This window comes from Aulonocara stuartgranti (genome assembly GCF_965226115.1).
Source record: "Aulonocara stuartgranti genome assembly, chromosome: 22".
NCBI classification, from domain to species: Eukaryota; Metazoa; Chordata; class Actinopteri; order Cichliformes; family Cichlidae; genus Aulonocara; species Aulonocara stuartgranti.
The window spans coordinates 35237311-35252941 of NC_138957.1; the positions used below are offsets into that span (position 1 = coordinate 35237311).

The 15631-nt window shown below is 41.0% G+C and overlaps 1 protein-coding gene and 1 gene segment (V, D, J or C); one reads left to right on the forward strand and one right to left on the reverse strand.

The window, feature by feature from the left end:
• The first annotated feature begins 2543 nt into the window (after positions 1 to 2543).
• On the forward strand, positions 2544 to 2986 carry LOC309699086 (Ig kappa-b4 chain C region-like). The segment is given in 2 exons: positions 2544 to 2547; positions 2652 to 2986.
• A 1094-nt stretch (positions 2987 to 4080) lies between these two features.
• On the reverse strand, positions 4081 to 10863 carry LOC309699087 (zinc finger protein with KRAB and SCAN domains 3-like; the record flags this gene model as incomplete). Its single annotated transcript, XM_082521944.1, has 3 exons — positions 4081 to 5919; positions 6037 to 6157; positions 10404 to 10863. The coding sequence occupies 3 exons, from the start codon at positions 10861 to 10863 to the stop codon at positions 5838 to 5840; spliced, it is 663 nt and encodes a 220-aa protein (XP_082378070.1). The 3' UTR covers positions 4081 to 5837.
• Between the last annotated feature and the right edge of the window lie 4768 nt (positions 10864 to 15631).

The following is a 15631-nucleotide window of genomic DNA, read 5'->3' on the forward strand; positions in this document are numbered from 1 at the left end:
TCAGTCATCTTTCCTCATCGTGTCATCCTGTTCGTCCTTTAGTTAGTGCAGTGCTTCTTTGTTTTAACTTGCATTTTTATTTATTCAATTTGCATTCACTAATTAAAGATATTTCAGCACACAGGAACATGTATATTTACTTAAGTATCCAAATCTCCACAATGTTTTATCAATTTGCGTTTAAAAGCTTAAACTTGACCAATTTTTCTTTTTTAATTTCTTCCATCATTTACTTTCAGAGAGTGTGTGATGACTCATGCTTTGGTAGTCATGAATATAAATAATTATTGAAACATATACATAAATGCATTAATTGTTACCTTTCTTGAAAATGTATCAGCCCTGATACTACAATCCCACACACCACTGCCAATCCATAACCTAGTAAAGACATAGTGTCGATCTGCAGGACCAGCATCCCAATACAGCAAGTCTGGATCAGCTCTCTGATTAAAAAGTTCTCATCTCTGATCCTATCCTGACGTTTAACAAAACTAAATAGAAAAAGGTTCTTTTGTCTGTTTTGCTCTTTTAAAGATGACTCTTTCTTTAGTTAATCGATTTTGTGAGCCAAAGATTTCCCAGCTGTTGAATATTAAAAAGCTCTCATGCTGTCAGTGTCATATCAATAAATATAAAAAAGCCAAGATTTTACTGAAGAATGCAGAGGAAGATGTAGATCCTTTTCATAAATGAAGACTTAAACAACATCTATTATATTTGTTCTGAGTGATCACTACTGTCATTAAACTTTTCAATCTTGAGTTGAGTGAGCTTTTCCAGGATGACAGGAGGAACTATGTGTCACGGCTGAGCAGCCGGTGTGTTTGTGGAGTGGACCCAAGTGCAACCACAGAAGAAGAGAGAAGTTTAAACAAAAGGCGAGCCCTTTATTTGGCTGGAAAAACCCCACAGGAATAATGTCTAAATGTCAAGGAGATTTTGGGCCGATGTGTTAGACAGAGCTCTCGTCTGCATGATTTGGGAGAAAGGGCCTCATCCCTCCAGTACAGTTCAAATTCTTTGAGAATCAGTGCCAAGGAGCACTGAAGATGTTCCTTTCAGTGCCAACTAGACACTAGAATATTTTTTAAATGTATATATATTTCAGTTTATTGGAGGTAAATATGTCTTTATGTATTTTTCAGTATTTATGGATTTATCACAATTAACATACACTGTATATCACGTGAAAAAAAAAAAGATATTTGAGAGAATCAAAAAGGTCTCAGTTTATACTGACACATATTAAATCAAGTTTAAAATTCCATTTTAAATTGATGATTTCATTACTGATTGATTTGATATCATCAGAGGAAGAAGTCCCATTTTCAAAACTCATATATTCAAAATAAAAATATATCTTCTTTAAATATGTAGCACTGCAATAATTTCATTTTTTTTAGAAAAGTTGGTAAAACTGAAAAGGAAGGAGTGAATGATTTTGTTGAGTTTGTTTGTTTCAGAGTCAGAGAGCCGTGTCTCTCTACAGTCAGAGGTTTTTGTACGGCGCCTCAATGAGTTTGTATCACTGTGGTGGACTTTTGGTGGAGGAACCAGACTGGAATTTGGAAGTAAGTCAGACTTAGAGCTTTTTTAAATATTTTTTTTTTCATTCCTTTCATTTCCTTTAATATTCAGCATACTAGGAAACAATTTATATTAACGAATCATTACTTTATAATTTCATAATATTTTCTGGCCTATGAACAAAGTTTGCTTTTAAAACGCATATTCAAAAACTCATAACATTTTCTAATGAAAGCCTAGGATGTTTCATAGCATTAATTATTATTTCTGGTTCTGATGATAAAGTTGTATTTTGAGGGCTTGTAGGTTTAGTTCAGTCTAACAGAGTCAGAGAGCCGTGTCTCTCTACAGTCAGAGGTTTTTGTACGGCGCCTCAATGAGTTTGTATCACTGTGGTGGACTTTTGGCGGAGGAACCAGACTGGATGTTGGAAGTAAGTTAATTAAACTGTGTTTATTATTAAATATTGTATCATTTTATTTAATAATTATTTGTTAGGCTGCTTAGATGAGACAAAAGTATTTTTTTTATTTAAAATAATTTAGTTTTTGATGTTTGTCCTTTTTACTGGACTAATTCAGATGAGCTCTGCGAGTTTCTCTTGTTTAATCTACATTTCTGTCACAGTAAAATGTAGACAAGAGTAAACTTCATCATCTTATGATTAGTTTGTAAATTTCATCCACATCAGCTGCTGTTTGGATGAGTCAAAGTTTGCTTTCTGATGTTTTTATCGTGTCAGATGTTTCAGATTTAGTTTGAAATCATGTGAGCTGTTCAATAACATTTCAAATCTATATGAATGAGTAGCTGCTCTGTGCTTGTGTCCACTCATTTCTTCAGTCGTCCATGATTTAGACTTCTAATCATTTTAAAGCCAAACTTCTGCTGTAAATGTTTCCACATCTGCTTCTTTTATTTCCAGTGTAGTTTGAACATATTTCAGCTCAAACTGTGTGATGATTCTCTCTGTGCTGATATGCATGAGAGGTTTCTTAAAGGGAAGTGAAACAATGTGTGAGTGAATGACTGGTGGAGCAGAAAAAACACCTGACAGAAACTTCTTAACGGAGAAATTCAAATTGTGGTTCGTGTCCTCTAAGCTGATTGGTGTTTCCTAGGTGATACCCGCCCCGCCCTGAAGGTGCTGGGTCCCTCCAACAAGGAGCTGGAGCAGGGGAAGGCCACGCTCATGTGTGTGGCCAACAAGGGCTTCCCCTCAGACTGGAGTCTGTCCTGGAAGACGAGCGACAGCAGTGGCAGCAGCAGCATCAGAGGGGAGGAGAGCAGGACTCCTGGAGTGCTGCAGAATGACGGCCTCTACAGCTGGAGCAGCACCCTGAGGCTCACTGCAGACCAGTGGGGGAAGGTGGGCTCTGTGACCTGTGAGGCCACCCAGGGCTCCCAGTCTCTGGTCTCAGAGATACTGAGGAGAGACCAGTGTTCCCAGTCCTGATGTCAATCACTGAGTCTTTGATGTTGATTTTCTTCTGTCTCTTTGTTTCTTTGTGTTTGCAGATTTAAAAAATAAACTCATCAAACAGTCATGTTTCCATCTCATAATGACAACAATCAGAGCAACAATCTCCTCTAGTTTCATCCTTTTGTGTCTGTTGTAAAGCTGATATTTCAAACTCCTAAAAGAATAAAAACATAACGAGAAAACATGTTCTTTGACTCTGTGAGTTTAATAAATGCACATTAAAAAATAAAAATGTTGTAAAATTTAGTTAGAAGGACCAAAAAAAATGTCAGGTGTAATGTGCAGTTTAAATAGCTTAATATATTTTTAAATCCACATATTAAATATTTTCTATAAGATTTAGAGGTCAAACAATAGATTATCTGTGTGCTCTTCATAATTTATAGTCTCAAGGCTGTTTCATGATCTATATTTTAATCTGACCTAAAACCTAATAAGTAAATTAAAGAGAAGGATGTCATCTGTATGATTAAACAGAGATCATTTAAATGACATTTAAATTAAGATTTGCTGAAGTTTGATTAATGAACTATTTGGCAGTGAAACTCTGATGAAGCAACAAAGCAGAGAAGAGTCTAGAAGCTGGCGGTGGCAGAGGTGAAGCAGGTGGAGACTTAGTTGAGGATCCCTAATTGAACTTTCTCAACAAATTACAACCATAAAGAATGAATGTGTGCAAAAGAAAAAAGGAAATTATCTTCAGTTAGAGCTCAAAAAATGTCTTTGTTATTAGTCCGGGTCATCTTTAAAAGTAGGTTTTGTGTGTAAAAACAAACCATTCAGTATTTGATCCTCAGGTTTGTATTTCATCACCTTCAACAGCACATAAAGTTTATAGAGTTGTAAATGAAAATTAACTAACTTAAATCTCTAAAATCTGAGAAGAGGGACATTTTGAGCATTTTATTGTTTCTGAAAATGAAAGCTTCCAACTGCTGGGGAAGTTCTTGCTTTATGATTTATTTTCAGACTCTCATTTTTGATAACGTTCATGGAGAAGTTGCTCTTATTAATTATCGCATTTATAATCGGCTTCATGGACCTGGTCCATAATATTTAAAATCATGATAATGAAGTGTGTGTGTGTGTGTGTGTGTGTGTGTGTGTGTGTGTGTGTGTGTGTGTGTGTGTCTTCACTAAACTCTATTAGTCTTTGCAGTAGCTTCCAGCTGCAGCAGTCAGTTCAGTTTGTGTTTTTGCTACAACAGACTATATAAACTCTCATCAAACGTCCATCTGTTAAAGGTTAGATAGGGTACATACAGACATATGTACAGTTAAGGCCATAAATATTTGGACAGAGACAACATTCAGCGTTAATTCAGTGGGTTGAACATAAAGATTACATTAAAATTTGAGGCACTAAAGCATTTTTTAACACAATCACATCATTTTAGGTGTTCAAAAGTAACTGGAAAAGTTAAATAGCAGAAAATTTCCTGGGGTTGTGGGGCCCTTAGATCTCGGGTCTCTGGGCCCGGAGGCTTGGTCTGCTCCGGCTGCTGGAGGTCTCCTGAGCTCTTTTTTAGAGGGTGGTCCCCTCCAGTGACCCTCTTGGCCTCTCGTGTACTGGATGTATGGTGCCTGGATCTCGTCCATGCCTGCTTCATGTCCTGGCGGGCAGGGCTGTGGCTCCCCACACTTACCATTAGATAGCCACATGGAGAAACCTTTTGAATCCAAGTGCGCTCACGCACACAGGTGTACTAAGACACACACTAGATGATGTGGTAAGGATAATTTTGCTTTCACCAGTGTTCTTTCTCAGGGTGTACCAAGCTCCTGATTTCGTCACTCCTTACACTGTAGTCTCTCAGTATTTTTTTTTTCTTTTTTTGCAGTTTAAGGATGGATTATTTCACCTGCATGGAGAGCTCTTTTAATCACATGTTCTCTGTTATCCCTTTAAAACCGGGCACGCTCTGTTTTGCATAACTATTTTTAAATCCCGGTAGAACTGCAACCATGTAAGCTAGCGCAATATTTTTTTTGCATATGAAACCGGAGGATTTGTACTTACATGTAATGCCATTAGCTTACCCTGGGTCACGGTTTCCTTCCACATATAGCTTTGCAAAAACTGCATAGAAACCACTTGCAGCAACAAAAATATAATATTCCAGAAACACAGCGGTTCCTAACACTTCCTACGTTGGGATAGACGTCAGCGCGAACTATCGTGAATTATCACATTACAACAAAAACCTTTTACATTTCTACAATACGTGATAATTATGTATACTGTAATAACATGCTTTTATGTTGTTCAAACATGAAAATTATATTGTCAAAACAATAAAGTTTTCACATGATAACGTGATATAGCTCTATTTTTCTTCTGCCTGGGTGGCAGCTCTACACTTCTGCAGTTTTATTGTTTAAGGGGAAAAATGTACTAAATATTTGAGGTAATTTTTTTCTCACTCAGTTTAAGATAATAAGGTAATAAAGGAAAAGAAAGCACAGAAAAAATATGGAAAATGTTATCATTACTTAATTGTCAAAAATTAAAATTTTCTAAGCAGCTGTTGTCTCAGATACGCTTTTCTTTATTCTCAGTTCCTCTTCAGCTGAGGGAGGTTTTTGTACGGCGTTGTATCACTGTGTGAACGGCCACGTGTTATAGTGCTGACAGTAATAAACTCCTGCATCTTCAGCCTGAACTCTGCTGATAGTCAGAGTGAAGTCAGTCCCATATCCACTTCCACTGAAACGATCTGAAATGCCAGACTGACGGCTGGTAGCAGAATAAATTAAGAGTTTGGGAGATTCTCCGTCCTTTTGAAGGTACCAGTGGAGGTTTGAGTGAACACTTGAACTGGATTTACATCTGACAGAGACAGTCTGTCCTGGAACAACAGACTGAGATCCAGGAGTCTGAGTCAGGACTTGTTCTCCTGATGAACCTGAAAACATGAAAAAGAGAAGAAGAGTTACTGAGATGATGAACATCCAAACATTCGAGGATAATTTCTGGTGAACCTGGCTGCATGCTGAAGCAAAGTTTTCACAGAGAGTCTCACCCTGAACAAGGAGCCCCAGGGTGGCCAGCAGTAGAGTCAGTGACATCATCATTGTGCTGCTGGTGTGTGAGTGGCTCTGAAAGGCCTGGACAGCCACTGATCAACACTGGCCTCTTAACAGCTGTGAGCAGAGAGGCAGGACACATATGCAAACACACAGAGTCAGCTGGAGCTGTCCTCAACATAACAGGGTGTTTTACCCTCAGTGAAAACTGAAGAATTCAATCATTTATGACATCTAGTGGAGAGAAAGTAGGTTTGTTTCAACTTGTAAAACACCTGTTAATTTATCTATGTTATTTTAACACATTTATGACTCTTGTGTAAAAAGTTTTGCTAATACAAAACTTCAAAAAGCACAACATTTTAAACTGCATCTGGAAAATAATGTCCTTCAACAAATATTTCCTCAAAAAAGTGACTCACAAAAGAGAAAAAGAGCTACTGGATATGGAGTGGATAGTCAAAAAAATTGAATCATCACAAATACATTATTTTATATTTATTACTATTACTTACTTTTTAGTCTCATTTTATTCTTATTGTCACGGTTTCTGAGTCAAGCTGCATGGTGTTATGAATGAAGGACCCAAGATTCAGGCACAGGCTGTGATGCGAGTGAGCTTTTATTCCAACAGGTGAAAACACACAAAAAAAAGTGAGGATGGCAAGGACAGAACTAAGGCTACGTTCACACTGCAGGCGAAAGCGCATAAAATCCGATTTTTTTGACCCTGTCTGCTGACAGATGGAGAGAATAGACAGACTGTTCCCTGTTTGTGAAGGACTGCTAGGAAAGTTTAACATAACTGTCTGTGCTGAATCAGTCTTATTAGGTAATGTTCAAATAATGTGATCATCCCAGTGTTTTCAGTGTGGGAGAAAGTACTCAGGCCTTCAAGTTACACACTGTGAAAGGCAGCAACAAGTTTAATGTTCAGAAACCTAAAGTCTGTATCAGCAGCAGAATGGAGCTAAAAATAAATGTGGGTTTCAGTTCTATGAAGCTTTGAGTATTTTGGATCAGTAGCTGCTGTGTTTGTTGCATCATATTGCTGTAATTGTTTATATGCTTTATATATTCTGAGCTAAGTTGATCTATAGTGTTACATCATATTCTATAAGGATGTTATGTGTTTGTAGACTTTCTGCCCAGTTTGACCCATTTAGCAGACGTCAGCCTGTTTAAGGCTCTGATATCTATTCTGTATGACTTACAGCAGTTATGACATGGTCTGATTTTCTCACCCAATAAAGGAATATTTCATATATCAGTCTACTCTTCATTTTATCAGACACAGTTATCACAGCTCGTACATTTTCTTTTTACACATGTATGTAAGCATTGAGCCAAATTTAGTAATGCCAACATATTAAACGAACAATATTTGTCTCTTATGTATAATACATCTGTATATACACTTTTGAGTGAAGATTTAAGGTGATAGGAAATATAAATAACTGCAGTGTGTGTGTGTGTGTGTGTTTTATGTGTATGTACTCATCATATATTACTGTCTATTAAAGTCCTGTAGTAATTTGTCCATCAGCCTTTGGAAGGTGGCCGGTGCCCCATGTAGGCCAAATGGCATCATCGTGAACTGGAACAGGCCGGCAGGTGTCCTGAAGGCGGTGTACGGTCGAGAAGACTCCTCCAGTGGCACTTGCCAGTAACCTTTACAAAGATCCAAGGTGGTGATGTACCTGGCCGCTCCGATCTTCTCCAGCAAATCCTCGGTTCGAGGCATGGGGTAGGCATCAAACTCTGAAATGGAATTAAGCTTCCGGAAATCAATGCAGATGAGTAGGGAGCCATCTTTGAAGATGATGACCACCGGGCTACACCACTCTGAGCAGGACGGCTCTATCACCCCAAGCTCCAGCATCTTCTCCACCTCCTGTCGCAGTTCATCCACTAGGTGTTGTGGAACCCGGTATGGACGTTGGCGGATGGGATGTCCATCCTTTAGGCGTATCACATGTTCGACAAGGGTGGTCCTGCCGGGGTTAACTGAACACAGAGATGGAGTCTCCCAAAGGACTTGGAATAGCTCAGCAGCCTGCTGTGGGGTAAGATGAGTCAGCACCGGAGACATCGGATCGGCTCCCTGCTCGGGTTCTGTCTTCCCTTCTCTTGGCACTTCTCTTGCCATCAGAGCTTTCGCAGGGGCCTGGTGGGAACGCTCTTCCCATTCTTTCAGGAGATTCACATGGTAAGTCTGCTTCGGTTTCCTCTTTTCAGGATGATGAATCTCATAGGTCACTGGCCCCATTCTGCGAAGAACTGTGTATGGCCCTTGCCATTTCGCCAGAAGTTTACTGTTGGCTGACGGGAGAAGTAACAACACCTTTTGACCAGGTTGAAATTCACGTTGCCGGGCCTGTTGGTCATACCAGGTCTTCTGGCTTCGTTGAGCGTCTCGCAGGTTGACCTCGGCCTCTTCATTGGTATCTCCCCAACCGATCTCTCATTTCCAGCACAAATTGCACCACTCCTTTATCATTTGGAGCAGAAGCAGGAGACTCCCAACCCTTCCGGAAGAGATCCAATGGCCCCTGCACATCCCAACCATAGAGTAGCTCGAATGGTGAGAAACCAGTGGAAGCCTGGGGAACTTCTCTGTACACAAACAGCAGGAAGGGTAGCCACTGGTCCCAGTCTTTCCCAGTGTCTGACACAAACTTCTGCAGCATCCTCTTCAGAGTTTGGTTGAACCTCTCCACTAACCCATCTGTCTGTGTATGGTAGGGTGACGTCCTGATGGCAGAGATGCCTAGCTGGTTGTGGAAGAGCTGCATCAACCTAGAGGTAAAGTTAGTCCCTTGGTCGGTCAAAATCTCATCTGGTATCCCCACCCGGGAGAACAGCTGTACCAGTGCACGCAGAACATTGGGTGCCATGAGCGCACGCAGGGGGAACGCTTCTGGGAAACGAGTCGCATAATCACACATAATCACACACCACCAAAATGTACTGATGACCCCGACTACTTTTTACCAGAGGACCCACAATGTCCATAGCTATCCTACGGAAGGGGGTGGAGATAGACTCAATAATAGACTCAATACTTGAAATGTGCAATTCACTTGTATTTTTATTTTTTATTCCTATTTATTCTATTTATCCCCTTTGTATATTTTATTTATATTTGTCTCTGTATTTATATATGTGTGTGTGTGTGTGTGTGTGTATATATATATAACAGTTCTGTAACTGTAACTTCGGTCGTTGCTGTGCTTTTTTTGGAAGTCGAATTTCCCAGAGGAACCCACCCGAGGCATTAATAAAGTTCTATCTTATCTTATCTTATCTTATCTCTTAGATGACTGGAAGTGGCTGTGGCAGGGCCCTGTCTGACTTGCGAGCTGGACAAGTTTTCTGGCAGGTAGGGCATGTACGGCAATATTTTTGTATGTCTGTGTACATTGATGGCCAAAAGAAACGTGAGCTAACTCACATAGAGGTTTTTTGGCGACCCAGATGACCTGCCCAGGGGAGGGTATGTGCTAATTGCATAATGAGGGGTCTACAACTAGAAGGTATCACAAGCCATTGGTGGTCACCGTCAACTGCATACAACACATTTTTGTCAACAATGAACTTCTCTTTCCCTCCCCATTTCCCAGTTCCCCCTTCAGTCACATTAGCAAAGAAAACTTTCAACGTTTCATCCTCCCTTTGCAACAAAGTGATATTTTCTGGTACATCCCATTTCATGCTCTTAGTGTCCGGCCCCTTTGACCATAGCTGCTTCTCAATGCGGCGTTGGCGGCGTTTCTTGGCCCATTAGTGCCACCCTCGCACAGACTACTGTCAAAGTCTGGCAAGGGTTGGCATCCAGCCTTCATTTGGGCTCTAGTGACCACTGGGCCAGACACGTTTAATTTAGCATTCCCCTTATCCCCCACATCAGTCTCTGTCCACTGTTCTTCTTTTTCTTGCAGCAAGTCCATGAGTACAGACAAGTGCATCCCCAGAATAACCTCTACAGGCAAGTTCTGTACCACCCCAACTGACAACAGGTATGGCTGTTCATTAATAGTCACTGTTACCTCCACTTTTGGGTATGGATGTTTATCACCATGCACACATAAAACTTCTTCCTGTCTGCTATAGTCCACACTGTTCACTGGTACCAAACTATGCTTAATTAAAGACATAAAACTACCAGTGTCCAGCAAAGCAGCAGCCTGCAGACCATTGACCTTTACGTTTTTATAGCGTTGCACATCCACTGGCTGGACCCTTGTGGGCTCCATCTCCAGCCAGGGTGCATAGCAGGCACCAGTGACTTTAGCCTTCCAGATAGGGCATACCGAGGCTTTATGACCTGGCTGCTGGCAATAATAACAAAGAAAGTCCTTACCCGCTCCTCGTAAGTTTGATGCCTTGGGGTTTTCTGGTGGCTCTGGGTTGCTCTCCCTTTTCAGAAGACCCGATGATGGGAGTGGTGGTTGCTGTGGCGTCCCAGATGAGCGTGCAGGTGGTGCTCCTTTACGCACATTGAAGTACTGTGACACCAGCTTAGCAGCGGTCAGTCCATCTGCTGGCTCATGCTCCCTCACCCAGGTCCTCACCTCCCCTGGAAGTACCCGGATTAACTGCTCCAAGATGATAGCTTCTCCCATCTCTTCTTTAGTATGCTGCTCTGGTCGGATCCAGCGCCGATAGAGGCCCTTCAGGCGATAATAGGTCTCAGTGGGGCTCTCACCAGGTGGAACTGTATTGGACCGGAACGTCTGCCGATACGTCTCAGGGGAAATGTCAAATTTGGTTAGCAACGCCGCTTTTAAATCTTCATAACGATGGGCTCTTTCTTCATCCATTGCAGTGTAGGCCTCCAACACCTTCCCCAATAGCAGTGGAACCAGACGACAGGCCCATTCACTCTCTGGTCATCTCCAGGTTTTGGCAACTCGCTCAAAACGCAACAAATAGTTCTCAATGTCTTCCCCCATCTGATAGGGTGGAATTTTTGGCCCAGCAGATCGCATCCACTCTGAGACTGACTGGTCGAGGCTGTTGGTCACTGCTTGTGACTGACGAGAGGGAACCTCCTCTGGGGGATCCCGGTATCCTCTTTGACGTGCAGGTGTAGGCAGACCCATTCTGGGGCTGCTTGCTGTTGCGGTGCTTGGCGTGGCCGTTGCTGCTGTGGTGCTTGCTCCGGCTGGTGCTTGGGCTGGACTTTGCTGACCAGCAAAATCTGAATGCAGCTGAGCGTTGGGAGGGGAAACAGTCCTCAGCCCCCTGAGTTCTGTCAAAAAAACCTCCTCTCTCCTTTGCTGTCCCGCCAGGAAGTCCCACATCATCGCAATCAGCTCTCCATTTGGGTCACGTGCTGAGGTCGAAGCTGTAGGCAATTCTGGAAAAATCCTGCCGGAAACCTCCTCCTCCTCCTCTGCTGAAGAAGACAACGCCGGCACTGTGTCCCATGCCAGCTCCTCTGCTGTCTTCTCCACTGGAAGCTCATGCTGCTGGGACCGCAGCCCTGTGCGCTTAACTGGGAGGCGCGTTTTCCTCTTCCCACTAGCAATCCCACTTCTGACACCATATGTCGCGGGGTCCTCTCCTAACCTTCTCCCGAACAAATGCAGGCGTAGTCAGGAAGCATTCAGTGTGGATAATTTATTCTGCCGGCCTCCCAGGTGCACAAAAGATTATTTACAAAGAAAATAGGAAACTAACTTAAGTCAACACAAAACAAACATCTATATACAAAACACAGTCTGCATGTTACCCTCTCTGTAACATCTCACTGAAAGAACCCAGGTAGGCCCTGACAGCCTTCTTTTATACCCCATGGCCCCTCCCACTAGGCATAATAGTCATCTCTTTATTATTTCTTTTACCAAACAATCTTTCCCCCTCAGCTTATTTCCAGCTGTAGTCCTACAATACATATATGTATATACAGACATTTATGGCCAATTCCAGGCAGCCTACAGTGTTTCACAACAACAAAAAAACAAACAAAAAAAATAATGCCGTTCGCGTGACCTTTCAAGCGCGCGCGAACCCACTATTTGAACCCGAGAACACCATACCATCGGCTTGCATAACCCCCGTACAATCGGCGATCACAGCGAGTCTCCGCGACCGGCTTTATTAAAGGTAAGTGGGAAAATATGTTGGCCACCTTCTGCGCTGCTCAAAATATACCTCTCACCCCTTTTGTTTATCTGCCCGGTCGACGAAAGGACGCGCAGTAATTGTAGAAACTAATGGTGGTGGTGCATGTATGCACCCAGATCAGCTGTCTGCGGCCCGGGACGGTGTAACTCCGTCACAACAGGTAACAATAACGCCTGTACCAGTTGTTGTATAGCAGAGGTGCTCAAGTATAAAAACAATAATAAACACAATGCTTTGGTTCTATAACATTTTTCTATCATTACTTTATTTTGGATTAGGTGCATGAGCTTTTAAGTATGGATAATTAAATAATAGATTAATGAAACACCAGAGTGTGCCCTGTTCTGAGATGTACAGCAAGTGGAGAGTGACAGATGAGATGAGGAGATGGAAGAGTGACTCACAGGCAGAGCCGAGTTCATTTCCCACAGTTTTGTGGTTTAATGCTTCCGAGCGCTGTCACCAATCTTTGCATTTTATTATCATCTCATAACACTTCTTTAATCAGCTACCATCTCTGCTGTGGACTTTTTACTGTCTACAGTCTCAAAGCAACACAGACCTCCATCACTATCTGCAGCAGGAGCAGCAGCAACCCCTCAACAGCAACAGTGTTGTTGTTATTCAGCCTGGTTCCATGTGCCCCTTTTGAACTTTGAGCACCCGTCCCTTCCAGCATCTCTGCACGGCCCTGCTCAGAATCATCATCTGTTTTAGGTTGACATTTTATATGTTTTGTAGAATAACAGGACAAACTGTGAGACTGGAAAGACTTGAGCTTCATGCTCTGTTTTGTGACGTAGTGTGCGATGCTCAGCAGTATTATCATTTTAACTGGTTCTGTGCGCGATCTGAAGACACTAAGTGTTTGTGAGAGAACATAAAACTGTTTTGATGCATTTGTGAGGATTTACCTGATGAGTTTTAAGTTTTGTGATTGTAGCTTGAAAATTAAATTTAATGTTTAGAGTTATGAGAAAGAAGGTGGAAGCATTAAAGTGATGTATCTTAACAGTTGTAAAATGTAAATGACCAAATTGGATTATTGGAATATAGTTTTATTGTGTTTCGTTGTTTTTATGTAAAAATTATAATTTTAATATGTTATGAAATTATGATTTAAAGAATTCATATTGTTGAGTTTGTTTGTTTCAGAGTCAGAGAGCCGTGTCTCTCTACAGTCAGAGGTTTTTGTACGGCGCCTCAATGAGTTTGTATCACTGTGGTGGACTTTTGGTGGAGGAACCAGACTGCAAGTTGGAAGTAAGTCAGCCGTAGAGCTTTTTTTTTTTAATGTAATTTTCTTTTCTTTAATTTCATTTAATATGAAAGGCTAGGAAACTTTTTATGTAACTGATTAATTATTTTATTCATAAATTTTGTCCTAAGAAACAAAGTCAGCTTTGGAAATGAATATTCAGACACTCAGGACAATTTCCACTGAAAATCTGGGATGTTTCATATTATTCATTATTATTTCTGGTTCTGATGGTAAAGTTGTATTTTGAGGGCTTGTAGGTTTAGTTCAGTCAAACAGAGAGCCGTGTCTCTCTACAGTCAGAGGTTTTTGTACGGCGCCTCAATGAGTTTGTATCACTGTGGTGGACTTTTGGTGGAGGAACCAGACTGCAAGTTGGAAGTAAGTCAAACTTAAACCTCATTTACTTTAGCAAATTTCTTTCTTTTGATTATCTTAACTTTTCTGTTCAATGTGCCTAAAAAAACCTCAGGAAAATAGTTTTTAGATAAATCTTCATGAAGAAACAAAGTTAGCTTCAGAATAAATGTTAAAATGAATATTAAACACAATATAAAACATCAGAGTGGACTTGAGGATATTTTACATATACATACATCTGGTTAAGTCTCGAGAGCTTTTAGTTTTAATCCAGTCTGACAGAGTCAGAGAGCCGTGTCTCTCTACAGTCAGAGGTTTTTGTACGGCGCCTCAATGAGTTTGTATCACTGTGGTGGACTTTTGGTGGAGGAACCAGACTGCAAGTTGGAAGTAAGTCAGCCTTAGAGCTTTTTTTTTTTAAATGTAATTTTCTTTTCTTTTCTTTAATTTCATTTAATATGAAAGGTTAGGAAACTTTTTGTGTAACTGATTAATTATTTTATTCATAAATTTTGTCCTAAGAAACAAAGTCAGCTTTGGAAATGATTATTCAGACACTCAGGACAATTTCCAATGAAAAAAGTTAAACTGCACAGAGTGAAGATAAAGATCTCTGGTGTTCTTATTGTATCATATCATTTACAACAATGTAAGCAATAAAAAAAACACATGAGGTAAGTAGTGGTATTGACTTTCTTATCCAGAACAAGCTGTTTATTATGAAGAACTGATGATGTGGAAGCTTAACATCTTTTAAAAGTGTTGACACATCTTTGTTTCGTTTTTTTGTTTTTTTATTTCCAGTGTAGTTTGAACATATTTCAGCTCAAACTGTGTGATGATTCTCTCTGTGCTGATATGCATGAGAGGTTTCTTACAGGGAAGTGAAACAATGTGTGAGTGAATGACTGGTGGAGCAGAAAAAACACCTGACAGAAACTTCTTAACGGAGAAAATCAAATTGTGGTTCTTGTCCTCTAACCTGATTGGTGTTTCCTAGGTGATGCCCGCCCCGCCCTGAAGGTGCTGGGTCCCTCCAGTGAGGAGCTGAAACAGGGGAAGGCTACAGTCATGTGTGTGGCCAACAAGGGCTTCCCCTCAGACTGGAGTCTGTCCTGGAAGGTGGATGGCAGTGGCAGCATCAGCTGGGAGGAGAGCAGGAGCCCCGTGGTGCAGGAGAACGACGGCCTCTACAGCTGGAGCAGCACCCTGAGGCTCCCTGCAGACCACTGGATGAAGGTGGGCTCTGTGACCTGTGAGGCCACCCAGGGCTCCCACACTGTGGTCTCAGAGCCACTGATGAGAGACCAGTGTCCCCAGTCCTGACCTGACTAACTGTGACTTTCATGCTGGTCTTACTTTCAGTCTGCACTCTGTAGCTTTAAAAAAAAAAATCTAATTTCTTCTCTCATTTTTCATTGCTTTGTTTAAAGTTTAAAGTTTGTTTAAAGTTTTAAAGAATAAAAAAATATCTATATTAAATAAGGACCGAGTGTTTGTCTTACTTTTGTGGTGATGTCAATATTAAACTCTAAATAATGATTTCCAGGGTTCTAATTGGAAACCAGTGTGCTATCTGTAGTCAATATGAGTCAGTAGAATTAAGTCACTTTGAATACATGAAGTAAAGCAAAGTTTATGTTAAAGAGTAAGTGCGAAGGGGAATTGAGAGACACTGCCATTACTAAGCAGGATATTAAAGACATTACATTTATGCAAATTCATTGCATGCTGTGTAATGAAATGTTTCAGCATGTTGCAGTTTGTTGTATGAAACACTGAGCAGGTGGAGCAGAAAAGCGCTGTATAAGAATGAGTCTATTCTCGTGATCAGTGTTGGG